This window comes from Penicillium robsamsonii (genome assembly GCF_028829455.1).
Source record: "Penicillium robsamsonii strain IBT 29466 chromosome Unknown utg000003l_segment0_segment0, whole genome shotgun sequence".
NCBI classification, from domain to species: domain Eukaryota; kingdom Fungi; phylum Ascomycota; class Eurotiomycetes; order Eurotiales; family Aspergillaceae; genus Penicillium; species Penicillium robsamsonii.
This window is the reverse complement of record NW_026643221.1, coordinates 693,825-707,227: the sequence shown is the minus strand read 5'-3', so window position 1 is coordinate 707,227 and position 13,403 is coordinate 693,825. Positions and strand designations below refer to the sequence as shown.

The window sequence follows — 13,403 nt, the reverse complement described above, 5'->3', positions numbered from 1 at the left end:
ATATATATACATTTTGTTTCTAATTTTGGGTTTTTTCTTTCCAGATTTCAGCTTGACCTATTTCATGTAGATACTGTATAGTTTTAGCTTGAACTTCAATATGAATTTTCAAAGTCACTGAGAGACTACTATATCCTTTTCAGAGTTAATACGAGGCTCTTATACCTCACCATCTTGAATGAAGCTTCTCAGCAAAAATTCCAAGGTTGTAACCTCTCTTTTTCTACCTGTCACCTCGCTGGTAAATACTAAGGGCGGTTCCTGAAATTGTGAAACGTCTTGAAGGGGGTTGTGTAATTATATTTAACTTGACTTCGTGGAAAATGGTTCTAAGCCATGAAGACAACCTTCTGGAGGTTAGGCCGAAAGTTACGGAGGTGCTGAGGGTTACGGAATTGCTCCTGGTTACAAACTCTTTCAAGGTTACGAGGTCGACGAGGGGCTCGGCAGATCCTTCACCTCGATCAGATTGCGTTGATGGTTCTTTCGGTTGTGTCGATAGGGTGATAATTGCTTCTTTCAAGACAGAAACCAATTAAACTGAATGCATTTTCTGGATCCAGTCGAGAATCCAGCTTTACGGTTAGGTTGGACTACTGAATCCTCCTACTTTTTCAACGTTACCGAGGTTCAAGTCCATTTTCAGTCCACGGTGTGGTGGCATTTTCTTATTTTACCATTTGAGCAAGGGTTTGGGTCAAGTGGTTACATTGATCCTCAAAACCCGACATTCGCTATCAGAGAGCCAAACCAAACTGGTGGGGACCAGAGCATCGTCGAGAGCATCACCGCTCATATTGCTCATGGGAGAACCAAAGAGATGGCCAGGATATTTCATAGCACTTGTCCAGGGGACTGGACTCAAGCCTGGCAAGTGGGCTTAAGCGGTCTTCTTTTCAAATTATATCAGCTGGACGAAACAGTCTGTTATTCGTTTCCGGTGGGAGGTGGCGCTGCTCGCAGACTTTATTGTTGAGATGTTTGCGCTTGCTGTACCAAGGAATGAGATGTGCATCATGTGGGATTAGCGTTCTTGGAAGGAAGAATTCATGAACAATGCCTCCATTTCATGGTCCGAATTCAAGGAGCTGCGGTCACCCATACACTCGGCACTCGAAGAGTCCTTCAACTTGCCCTGCCTAGAGCAACAGGGCCCGCCCTTTACCCGGCCATTTCTTTATTTAGCAGCGGCTTTGGTACAAGCTAACAAGCCCAAGGATGAGAATACTGCCATCATCAATGCTATCGGAGAGCTCCTGAAAGACGCCCGGGCTTTCCAGAATAAGTGCGTTTATGAAGACCCAGAGGTCCAGCACACAGGACACGAATGGCTGAGGTCTATTGGTCGATGAGCGCGCAGATCGCTCTCTCCTCGTAAAAGGGCGAACATGACAAAATCTGTGTCTTGCTGATGGAACACGTCCCTCTTCATTTCAGGAAAGTAACTGCGAATGAGGCAATAGCTGCTATAAACAAAACCTCGGGATGCGTGAAGAAGAGAGAAAATATGGAGTTTAGACCCTGGCATCTATGTCGCTGCGTTTGCTTTAGCTACCTAATAGACACATTTTGCTGTTGCTTCCTACTCCTTACAAAGTCCCTGTTCCCCATTCAATCATTAATCCAATCTTCATGAAAACCGAAGTCTTAGTCACGGACTGGCAGTCGGGCGCTAGTTGCTACGGGGCAATTCTAAGTTGGAAAAAAGCTTCTTTTTTTTTTTTGAGAGCAATGGACGGTAATTTTCACTGGTTATTGCCGAGCGGGATTGGATGGAAGTTTCAGTCCTGCGTAGTCATATTTGTGTCGTTATCTTTGGATGTCTTCCAAGTAACTTGCGATTATGATGAAGTGTAATTGCCAGGTTAATTGAGACGGTAATCGTCTCATCAATGTTGAGAAATCCAGTTCCATAGCATCCCCGGATACAACCCTATCTGTTAATGTGGTTGATTGTGTGCATGCGAGGATATAGTTGCTTCGGTTCCTGGCGTTGAGGCCAGATCTCTGGTTGACAATAGGGATCCATATCTCAATCTCGCCATCATGATTAGGCTTGACTGAGATGAGAACCACAAGTTGTGTATTATGGCCGAAGCTGGGGTACCACCACTGGGCGTCAGTCTGTAGCTGGGGGCCGGACTCATATATTCCAACCTCAAGAACAGGTTATGGCCATTGGACGGGTGATCCAGGCGTCAGTGGCTCTCCGGGGAAGAATATTGTTTCCGCCTCTTTACAACATGAACAGTCAATCATCCGTCCAGCACCACCAAACCAAAAACCATCGTCGGATGGGTCTAGCCCCATAGCAAGAAGGGCTCGATCGATGAAACGCGTAAATTGACAAATAATCCTCCCGTGGTACAGACAAGCCATAATCTTCAAGAGTATACGACTTTGTGCTCTTGACGGATAATTGTTGGGATGTCTGGGTACGCATGTGGCCCGACAGTGCATAATAGACATAAATCAACGCAAGGCTAACTTCAATGTCGCCTTGGGCCCAAGGACATCGACGCGTTGTATCCATCTCTTTACCCTAAAAGTCCTAGCTACGTGGCCCAAAATGAGGCGGTCGAATTGAATTAGTATCTGCTTCGGGCACACCTCATATGTACTTGCACTAATTGCAACTCAGCTCAATATATAGATTGTGAAAGAATTATTTCCGAGGAGGAGGCTTGGTTCCTGATCTGCACCAGCCATATCAGCTTTTTTGCTGTAAGGCACAGTAGCGATTACGATGACTTCACACACTAAATAGTGTGCAATGAGAGTGCACAGCGAAGGGGTTTGGGACCCATGCTGTCAATCACATTAGTAGGGCCGATACTCCCGGGATGAGAGCATTGCGCGAAATTACACACAAATCTTGGTGGAACCTACGTAGTGGGGTCCGGCAAGAGAGGAGGGAGAGAGTTGTATTCGTCAAGAGGAGCGAGCTCCCAAACTATCTATCTAGCAAGGGTTGATGCCTGAGGCATCAAGGCTCCGACCACCACAACACACCCCCCCAGGCTCAACAACCCGAGGGGATCTTCTCTCACAATTTGCTTCCTGCAGTTTAACTTACTTGCTGCATAGCCTCTTTTGCCATCATTACCTTATTCATGCGCTCAAATATCTCTCTTCCGAGTGGTTTTGTAAGCGCATCGGCAACGTTTTCTTCGCTTGCGATTAATATCAACTGTATGATACCATTTCGCACTGCGTCCCTGACAAAGTGATATCTTCTGTTGACCCACTTCGCTCCTTTTGTGTATGTATTGCTCTTCGTTATCGCGACTGCATTATCACTGTCTGTGTGTAGCATGATTGGAAGTGGTTATTTCTCTCCTAATTGCTCGAGTATTTTGAGTAGCCAGTAGCACTCCCTGATTGCTGCGTCAAAGGCGATGTACTCTGCTGTGGAGCTGCTTCCTGCCACGATATCCTCCTTTCGCGATGACCAACTGATTGGGCCTCCTGCGTAGAAAAAGATAAATCCTTCCGTGCTTTTCCCGTCCTCACAGTCTTGATATGAGGCGTCAACGAAGCCAATAAGGTTTGTGTCATCCTTTCCGAGGAGTATCCCGAGATCAATTGTGCCTTTCACATAGCGATTGAGTTGTTTTAGTGCTTCTTGATCCTCTTTTCTTGGTGCAGACGCTCTTCGTTGGAGTTTGTTGACTCCGGTTCGTCCCGCTTGCTGCGAGTCCCTCATCAAGGCGGATCTCTTTGATTTTATCGATCATTTCCTGACAGTATTTGAAAAAGTCATTAGTGGTCAGTGTCATTGCTGGATCCACGATCGATTTCAGTTCGTTATTTTTGATTTCAATGGATCCTCGGAGCTCTGGGATCTCATAGAGTTGTGCTACCATAAGCACAATGGCGTGATAGGCACAGAACGATGCTTTGAGGTCATTTGCTGTGACGAATCGTGTCTTCATCGCCTGTATGAACTCAGTTGTTGTTGAGAACTCTTCTCTTTTTGTGCGCACGAAGCGTATTATTGCTGCGCTTAACGCTCCGTGTCCTTCACCCCGTAGCTGCTTCTTACAAACTTGCATAAAGTCATCTGCCCAGGTGGTTCTTTCGCCAGTTGACGTGATATCCTTTGCAATCTCGGGATCTAATCCAGCGCGGAGCCATGCTCTCACTTGCATACTGATTTTCATCCACTTCTCTGCATTTTCGGAGTCTCTGTCTGGCTTTTCAACCTCTTTATTGATCAACCGGTGGAGGTTGTGACCCTGAAGGATCTTGGTGACCGTGTCTAACCAAGTGTCGAAGTCCTCTTTCTCCTTTAGCGGCGGCTCTATTTTATAGAGCACGAAACTGCCAATTTCTGGTAGTCCCTCTCCTTGATCACCACCCAGAGTGGTCTGATCGGCATCCTCCACGCTTGTCCAGTCTTTACCACCCACGGATCCAGGTCCCCAGAGAGGCCTTGCCATTTTGGTTGGTTGGTTGGTTCTTTTGTGAGAAATGCTTGGTATTGAGGTACGCTTTGTTGATGACTCCTTGTTGATGATAAACGGCGACTATCACGATAGATGCTGTACTTCGGACTCGTCGTTTATTGGTTGGTTGGTGAAAGGTGGGGTCTCCCGCTGTGGGTCTCGCCCTATCCAGTCGTTGTGTGCCGCGACTCTCTCTGCGCGGTCGAAATTGATGTTTTTGATAAATGCCTCCTTTTTCTTGATAAAAAATTGATGATAGCGGGTAAGGTAAGGTGCTCATAACCTGGTGGAACCTACGTAGTGGGGTCCGGCAAGAGAGGAGGGAGAGAGTTGTATTCGTCAAGAGGAGCGAGCTCCCAAACTATCTATCTAGCAAGGGTTGATGCCTGAGGCACCAAGGCTCCGACCACCACAACAAATCTGATCCCATACATCTTTCTAATGGATTTTGGAAACGGGGCTCCTTTTCACCTCTCCATGGGCAGCTATTTGGGATACTATCTAGTACGAAATTACAAAAGAGAGAAATGGGTCCACATATTTAAATACATTTCTTTCATACTAATGAGTACAAAATCCCTGTTTCCTAAGATTGCTCGCCCAAACCCCGCAGGAAGCGCTGTCGAATATCCTTGCAGATCTCCACGTTGCTTCGCGCCCGATCCTGAGAATCCTGCGCGCGACGTGCCAGCCACTCATTCCGGTCCTTGACAAACGCCTCCATCCGCTCATCGCGCTGCTTAACCATGGCCTGTTTATCAGAACTCATGCTGCTCACATCCGGCTCAGGCACATCATCTGCAGGCGGGAACTGAGGCTTACGCGGAAGGCGCTTCTCGACCGGCAGGATATCGAGCTTGGGACCAGGAAGCGTCTGGTACCAGTAGGCGGTAGTACTCCAGTCATCGCGGAGATGGTTGCCATGGCCAGACTCCATGGTGACCTTGATCTTCTTATTGAAGCGTACTGGATCCGTGAGATGCCAGCGGTAGCTGACCTGGTAGTTCGGAACATCTTCTTCGTGGATGATTGTACCGCAGAATGGGTATGCGTTCTTCTGCATGCCCCATCCCTGAGTAAAGTAGTCTTCACCGCCGGTGCCGTGCATGCTTGGTGGCCAGGTGTCATCGTCGATGAAGATCATATCGTCGCCCTCACCCCACCAGGTGCCTTGGAAGTGGGCCACGGACTGGTTGCAGCCGATGAATTGGCCAGCGCCCTCGGTCTCTAAAATGACATAATTATCTTTTCCGTCTAGGTTCGGCACTTGCGTCTCGAGGCTGTTTGTCTGAATACGAGATGGTGCCCATCCGTTGGTTGGATTCATGCGGCGCCAGTGTGCGTGGAAGTACAGCGTATCCGCGGGCAGGGGCTCCGGGTACAGTTCGTAGTCAATATAGAAGTACTGGAAGTAGGCCTCGTCATTCTGATTCTCGATTTCGATGCGTGCTCGTTTGTTGAAAGGCATGGTGAGATAGCAATTGAACGCGGCAGCACCACCGAACTTTTTCTCCTCGGATGGCTTGACTGAGACCGTGAAGGGGAGTGACTGAAAGTTGGCTGCCATGGAATGGCCAAGACAGAAGAAGTCTCCGATCGGTGCAATCACGTTGGGGGTTTCCGAGTCATCCCAGTACATCTTGATGAGTACCTTGCGATAGTAATCTGGGTCGTTGACTTCGTAGTTGAGGCCGAGCGCATTGTGGATTTCCATCATCGCAACCCCGGACTTGGAGTAAGGAATCAGGCCTGGACCTATAATTTTGCGGCAGGTTTGGACAAACCAAAGATGCGTGATGGCACCGGGGCCTTCGAGGTCGGCCAGCACGATTGACTCGCCCGGCAGGACTACAAAGGCGTCCTCGTTGAGACCCTTCTGGTCCCAACTGGCCACGCGAGCACTGCGAGCCACCTTCCTCTTCGCCATGCTGGCCAATAAGTCGTTTCCAATGGGCATCTTGAAGGTATGATCAAAGAGAAAAGGATTGAGTGAATTTGTTTGCAATTATGGATAGCGAAGGCGAGTCTTCGGGGCCCTTTAATAGCCACATATTCTGTCTCGTGCCCATGACGACCATGACGACGGTCAAGACATACTTGTTCTCTCCGCGAGAAACAAACCCCGTAATTCTGCTGGGATTATATCGCGGAGCAGCACCGATCCTCCGCGATCGAAAGTGCGGGGTTGTCGGATCCTGCCAGGGCGGAGACCTCGTCTAAGTCCGCGATATAATCCCATGCCTAGTTCAACTTCCATACAACGTCATGACCACGATGGAACACCACCAGAATAAGCGAAAACGCACGACTCTGGCATGCGACGCCTGTCGAGCGCGGAGAACCAAGTGTGACTCGCAGAAGCCGTCTTGTCGTTACTGTCAAACCCACGGACTTGACTGTCTCTACCAGGATGCCCCAGCTGAACCCCCCAGTCGGTATGTTAACTGCTTTCACTGTCCCACAAAGACAGTACTAATATATGGAACAGTGTAGAAGTAGAATTGAATGCCATGAATAAACGACTTGATCAACTAATCAGCTTAATGCTTCCAGCGGAGCCCATTTCCTTGGATAGTTGTGCCGGGGATCCGCCTACTGAATATCATGTTTCGGCAGATCAAGAAAACTCGCCGTTTGATTTGCCTTCTAAGCTACTTGGTAATCCATCTGTTATGCATGCGCTTGGACTAGATGCAAATTTCGCGCAGGTCCTCACCCGAGGAGAACGAGTTACTGGGCCCGAAAGTCATGCCAATGCAGGTACACGGATGCTTATTGTTCATCATCGGCATGCAGTGAGGTGTGTTGAGCCGATGTTTACAAGTGGCCGTAACTAATTACGACATTAGCGCATTAGCATCATTCTCCGCTCGCGTTCACACCTGGTATCCCATTCTTCCATCGGGATTTTCGGAGGAGTACTTACGGGTACTCTCCGGTCCTTTACATCCTTCTTCAGAATCTTGCCTTTCCCTTCTTGTGGCCGCAGTTGGCCATGTAGTAGAGGAAGATGAGACAGTCCTAGATACCCCATACCTTGAAACAGCTCTTGCCTCCCTACCAATCATCATCGCCGAGTGTAGTGTCCGCAGTGTCCAATGCTTGTTGTTGATAAGCCTGTATTATTGCTGTCTATTAAAGCCTTGTCAAGCCCACGAATATTGCTTGATTGCGTCTTCCAAGATCCAGAACATGATCAAGAGGTGATTACTACCTACCTGAGAAGTGTGAGGCAAAGCTGATATACATGTTCCAGTGGAATGGAAGGTGATGATTCAACTGCCGTTGAACAATCTCGGCGAGCATACTGGGGTGCGCTATTACTCGAGAAGTACGCAGTACAACATCCCAAGTAGGATTTATCACTAACTTGAGTTACAGCGAGATTGGCGGCCAATTGGATGTTGCCAATAGTGGTATCTGGTGTCTGGATGAACATGTTCCACTGCCACTATGCCACCAGACATGGCAGTTTACGCCAGAGAGTACATCACCAACAATTGCCGCGCCTGATTCCCCGGATTTTGCACCATCCACTAATCCAAGAGTGCAAAATATGCGATCATATTTCCTTACTGAGATTGCTATGAGACGTATGCTACATCGATGTAACACAGCTGTCCAGGTGACGTCCGCTGGAAAATACATCTATGCACCAGGTATCGCACTGGAGCTAGAACGCCAGCTCGAGGAATGGTACCACTACATACCCGAAATGGATCGTTTTGGAAAAGGCGATGTGTCACAGCCATTAGAATCGGTCGATATACCATCCTGTCCTCTGTCAAATTTCTTACGGGTCCAGTACTACTGCTGCAAGCTTTCCATATATTGGCCTGCGGTTTATCAGGCGATGCAGGATGGAGCTGCTACAAACCTCCTTCTGGATCATTGTCAAAGATTCTTCGATTCTTACGTGATGCTAATACCGAGTATTGTTGCCGCATTCCGTGACTGCCGGGTGAACAGGTGGACATTATTTGTTAGGTGGGTTTAGCTTTTCTGACATTGGGGGATATAACTTTACTGATGTTGGGAGATAGTCTTTTTATTACCTCCATGGCCGCCATGACGGCAGCAAATACCCCCTGTTTAAGTGAGCTCTGTTCGCCTCAGTTGTCTCAATGTATTCAAGCATCTGGACGCGCCGAACAGACAATACTACGGAAGAGTCCATCCTTGGTGCTGCTACAGGGAGTACTAGAACAGCGTATTTTAGAAGCTGGATTCTTTTGAAAAAGAAAAAAAAAGAAAAACAAAACGAAGACAACTTGAATGATAGTACTTTTAACTAACAATCTCCAATGCCTCTCGATACTTATTATCTCCCAGTAGCCGACAAACCATCCCAAATATTGACCTTCTCAATAATAGCACTCCCCCTTTCCCCCTTGGCAAATGCTGATATGCCACCAGGCCTACAATCTTCCGGAGAATAGACCATCGTAGCCAAGGCAAACCGATCATTTGCAAAGACCTCCAAGACATCCGCGTCAGAGACTATGCGAATACGCAAGTTCTCCAATTTGTCTTTGGGCTCGACACCCAGATTGTCAAGCCCGTAAAAGAGTGTAAAGGGACCTTGTTCGGGGCAATTGCGTACGTCTGGGTCAGATGTTGACCTTCCCTTGCTGATACTAATCGTCTCTTCCCGAACAAAAAACGTGATCGTAGTGCATATACACATGTCGCTATTGTGGCGGATATGGAAGCCTACTTCCAAGCAGTGACTTGGGTCGATAGTAATTTCTGCCTCGAGCTCCCAGGTTTCGAATAATGTTGAGTACAGTACATGCGATAGTCCAGCTGTCGGAGATGGGAGTGAGATATGTTTTCGGTGGCAAACACGACCACAGTGTTTGCGGAGTTCAACTATCTCTTCAACTGGCCGTATTCCGAGAGTGTAGATAGTGACTGAACCGTCTCGGTTTGGAACTTGTTCAACAGACGCTATCTCTGACAGAGGACTGTAAAGAGCTCGTGTAATATTTGGTATAGAAAGGAGGAAGAGCTCGCGAGGAATGGCCAATGCACCATTCCATCCTTTGCGTTTGGCGTAACTCGCTGTAATATCCTCTTCGGGAATCCATGCGTGCATTATATGTCTCTTCGACACCGGATCAAAGAATGAATTGGCTGCATATAATGACCCGCAGTCCAAATATCCGCCATGGGTGTAGTCAACACTGACCGAGTTGTTCTCAACCCTCAAATCACCAAACATCCACAATAGAGAACGAACAGTCCTTGGAGGAATATGTGCAGCAGATTCAAAATCTCGAATGTGTTCACGTTCCACATCTCCCTCTGCTCCAAGGATGAGACACACGCGGCTGTTGGCTTGGGTTTCAAGTGTCAGGAAATTTGCGCATTCCCAGTTGACGCCGAAATTTCCAGACCATTTCGGCGAGGGCTGGAATCGAGCAGGCATGTTGACCAAGGGACCCAAATAGTGCCATACTGATAAGTTCTCATACGGCACGGAATATAGGAAGGCTGTCGGTCCATAGCCTTCAATTCCACCTGAGACAATACCATACATGGACTTTTGTCCACGAAAATGATTCAAAGCATCCCACTCTGCTAGAAAGGGGTCACGAAAGCCAGTTACTTGAAGCCCCTTGGGTTCACCTGTCAAGATTGGATTTTCCGAGCATTTCGTCCATGTTTTTCCATTATCCCTGGATTCGGCGATTGCTAGACCAGCAGCGTTGCGGGGATATGGAGGTGTGCTCCAGTGAAATGGCAGATGGTGGACTGATGAATATATAACTTTCAAAGAACCTTGCTCAGAAGTTGCGGGTGGTGCCATGCAACCTGTAAAGACTCCCGCACGATCATAAGGTTGATCGGGTATTAAAGCGGGCTTGGTGGAGGGTGTCCAGGAAATGAGATCTTTGCTGGTGAGATGACCCCAGGACATCGAGCCCCATTCGGTACCATGTGGGTTGCCTGCTTAACGTAAGTTACATCCAGCCACATCGCCTTGAAATACTTACATTGATAGAAGACATGGTACGACGCCGTCGCCGGATCATAACTGGGAGCACAAGGATCGTTGATCCAACAATCAGCAGTAAAATGCAGAGACGGCTTGGTGCGAGCGGAGTCCATAATTTTGCTGCATTCCAGATTATCATTTTTGTTGAATTTAAAAATAATTTATATGCGACTGCCATTGCCATGTCAAGATACCGATCTCGGCATGTGCCGAACATGGCGGAGGAACCTTGACTCTCCGCGATATGTCCTGCAAGATACCGATATCGGCGTGTGCCGAACATCGCGGAGGAACATTGACTCTCCGCGAGACTTATGAACTTAAAATCCCCAGATTCGACATTTTCCCCACGGGGTAATCGAAAATGCGTTGGGGCGGTGCATATATAACGGCATACTGTCCCCACCTGAGATGTGGGTATAATGCACCGCTACATTGGTGAGGATCTATCACGATGGCCGACGAGTACAGAGTACACACCCTCCGGGAGGTTACAGTGACTGACTTCTCGCCAGAATTGACTACACCGTTATAAACCCTGATAGGAAATGGCAAATGCTTCGCGCGCAGTGGCGGTTTGCTCTTTGGGGTAAGTCTGTGTCCCTCAGACAGTGTACACGTACTTACCTTGTTAGCACTCTGGATATCTAGTGGTGTTATGATGCAGGGCTTCGACATCGTCGCGGGAGGTCAATTAGCGGCGTTGCCTGCATTCAAGAAGCAATTTGGCATGCTTGAACCGTCAGGAAACTATCTCATCCCGGCGTATTACATATCGGCTTGGAGCTCGATTGCCCCAGCATGTGAGATTGTAGCTACCTTTCTTTTTGTTCCCTTACTAGAGAAGTTTGGCCGCAAGCCGGGGATTCTGGTGGCAGCGATGATATCTGTTGCCGGTGTCCTCTTGCAACAGTTGGCTACAGACTGGAGAACTCACCTTGCCGGCAGAGGGGTCAATGGTGAGTGAAGCTCTTCACAAGTGTTCTTCAAGCTGACATCGCCCTAGGAATTGCTATTGGTATCATGTTTACTATATCACCTCTCTGGATCGGGGAGACATGCCGACCAGAGCTACGGGGTTTCTTCCTGTGCTTCTTCAATACTAGTATTGTGTTTGGCCAGTTTGCGATGTTAGTATTTCCTTTACCACCGATGTGTGGCTACTGTTACTAAATCCGTGCAAAGTGTTGTTTTCTCAAAGGGCGGAAGTAGTATCGACGGAAAATGGTAAGTTTGGACTTACAGTGAGCGCTGGGTTTTAACTCACTCAGCATTATACAGGCAGTGGTGGCTCCCGGTGGTGGCCATGTACATCTTCCCACGTACGTACAAAACCGGTCATGCTACTACTATTATTAACATTTTACGTAGTCATTCTTACCGCAGGGTGGGTTTTCTTCCCTGAGTCTCCATACTGGCTAGTCAGGCACGGAAGAACAACTCAAGCAAAAAAGGAGCTAAGGAATATCTACGGCTTCAACGAAGACTCTTTCTACAACATTGAAATCCAAAGAATGGAAGAAGAAATCCGCCTTACAACCGAGATTCAAAGGACATCAGACACAGCTAACCACAAACTCTTTGGCATCGACATGTCCGCAGAGGTCGAGTGCTTCCAAAGCAAAAACCGCAAACGAACCTTCACCGCGATCTTTGCTGCCAGCGCTCAGCAAATGATTGGCGCTACCTTTGTAATCGGCTACGCGACCTATTTCCTTGAATTGATCCACGTGAAAGCTTATTTCGATGCATCTGTGGTTCTTTACATCGTCATGTTTCTGTCCAGTATGGCAGCCTTCCCCCTGACCGAGATTTTAGGACGTCGAACCCTAATAGTCTGGCCACAATTTGCACTGTGCTTTATGCTCTTGGTTATAGGGATCCTGGGATGTGTCCCAGATCAAACCAAAGCCAGTTGGGGAATTATAGTTTTCATCTACTTGTGGGCAATCATTTTCCAGGTCTCCATTGGGGCGACAGGTTTTGTTTTAGCATCGGAAATTGCTACCATGCGTCTTCGTGGTGCAACCCAGGGACTTGTCACCATTTCCAACGCGGTCTGGGGACTAATCATGCAATTTACCATCCCCTACATGGTTAGAAGCGATATGGATTGACTTAGGTATATTGGCTGATCATTTTCGCAGATCAACCCCGATGCAGGAAACTTGGGTGGTAAAGTCGGTTTTATCTTTCTGGCGACGGGGCTTATTGCTGCGATTGGAGGGTGGTTCTTATACCCAGAAACAAAGGTGCGACTTTCCTACCTATGTGGCCTTACCAGTGCTTACCAAATTGTGCTACTAGGGAATCTCGTTCCAGAAGCTTGATGAATTATATGCACTACAAATCGCACCCAGACATTTTCAACAGATGGGAAATGATCTAGGCCTGGTTGAGGAATCAGGCCTAGCCGAGGAGAACCAGAAAGGAGAGAGCTTACATGTTGAACAGAGCTCGTAAAGGTTCTTTATTTTCAACATCAGGCCCGTAGCATATTCTTTGCTAATAATGGCATGGGAGGGTGAATGATCCGACATCTTCTCATGTAAACTAAGAGGAAGTAAAATTGAGGAATCTGGCCTAGTACGAAAGATCTCTTGTCCAATATCTCAGCTCTTAGTGGGAGGCGTTTTCGTGATAATTTCCATTTTCGGCTGGATTACATTACCTCTTACGTTTCGGCGATTTCGATCATGAATGATGACACAGCATGGACTATTCATACATGTTCTTTTACCCCGAGTCGGATTTACCATTGGTAAATCCGACTCGGGGTAAAAGAACAACACAAAGCGATTAGGCGAAGGGAAGGCTAACAATGGAGGAAAGAATAGTCAAATAAACAACATAGATGTCGAAATATGCAGGTAGTTGTTCAAGTGGAATTTGTTAGTGCAATTGGTGTCGTGGGTAAATGTAGCCAAGGCTTGTAGCGAGGGAAAGTCTCCGGA

At 47.6% G+C, this 13,403-nt stretch overlaps 7 protein-coding genes across 7 annotated transcripts; 4 read left to right on the top strand and 3 right to left on the bottom strand.

The window, feature by feature from the left end:
- Positions 1–689: 689 nt before the first annotated feature.
- On the top strand, positions 690–1,026 carry N7447_004977 (uncharacterized protein; the record flags this gene model as incomplete). Its single annotated transcript, XM_057229239.1, has 2 exons — positions 690–874; positions 924–1,026. Coding segments are annotated over 2 exons (288 nt in total), but the record flags the coding sequence as incomplete, so codon positions are not given.
- Positions 1,027–1,049: 23 nt separating this feature from the next.
- On the top strand, positions 1,050–1,352 carry N7447_004976 (uncharacterized protein; the record flags this gene model as incomplete). Its single annotated transcript, XM_057229238.1, has 1 exon — positions 1,050–1,352. One exon carries the CDS (start codon positions 1,050–1,052, stop codon positions 1,350–1,352), a length of 303 nt encoding a protein of 100 aa, XP_057084328.1.
- A 2,229-nt stretch (positions 1,353–3,581) lies between these two features.
- Positions 3,582–4,442, bottom strand: N7447_004975 (uncharacterized protein; the record flags this gene model as incomplete). Its single annotated transcript, XM_057229237.1, has 1 exon — positions 3,582–4,442. The coding sequence occupies one exon, from the start codon at positions 4,440–4,442 to the stop codon at positions 3,582–3,584; it is 861 nt and encodes a 286-aa protein (XP_057084327.1).
- A 592-nt stretch (positions 4,443–5,034) lies between these two features.
- N7447_004974 (glycoside hydrolase family 172 protein) lies at positions 5,035–6,405 on the bottom strand (the record flags this gene model as incomplete). Its single annotated transcript, XM_057229236.1, has 1 exon — positions 5,035–6,405. The coding sequence occupies one exon, from the start codon at positions 6,403–6,405 to the stop codon at positions 5,035–5,037; it is 1,371 nt and encodes a 456-aa protein (XP_057084326.1).
- Positions 6,406–6,713: 308 nt separating this feature from the next.
- N7447_004973 (uncharacterized protein) lies at positions 6,714–8,445 on the top strand (the record flags this gene model as incomplete). Its single annotated transcript, XM_057229235.1, has 5 exons — positions 6,714–6,883; positions 6,937–7,248; positions 7,298–7,525; positions 7,705–7,779; positions 7,830–8,445. 5 exons carry the CDS (start codon positions 6,714–6,716, stop codon positions 8,443–8,445), a joined length of 1,401 nt encoding a protein of 466 aa, XP_057084325.1.
- Positions 8,446–8,769: 324 nt separating this feature from the next.
- Positions 8,770–10,562, bottom strand: N7447_004972 (glycoside hydrolase family 32 protein; the record flags this gene model as incomplete). The annotated part of the gene is made up of 2 exons (XM_057229234.1): positions 8,770–10,400; positions 10,448–10,562. The coding sequence occupies 2 exons, from the start codon at positions 10,560–10,562 to the stop codon at positions 8,770–8,772; spliced, it is 1,746 nt and encodes a 581-aa protein (XP_057084324.1).
- A 341-nt stretch (positions 10,563–10,903) lies between these two features.
- On the top strand, positions 10,904–12,912 carry N7447_004971 (putative MFS alpha-glucoside transporter; the record flags this gene model as incomplete). The annotated part of the gene is made up of 9 exons (XM_057229233.1): positions 10,904–10,914; positions 10,965–11,038; positions 11,085–11,408; positions 11,456–11,559; positions 11,585–11,676; positions 11,731–11,771; positions 11,821–12,545; positions 12,597–12,701; positions 12,757–12,912. 9 exons carry the CDS (start codon positions 10,904–10,906, stop codon positions 12,910–12,912), a joined length of 1,632 nt encoding a protein of 543 aa, XP_057084323.1.
- Between the last annotated feature and the right edge of the window lie 491 nt (positions 12,913–13,403).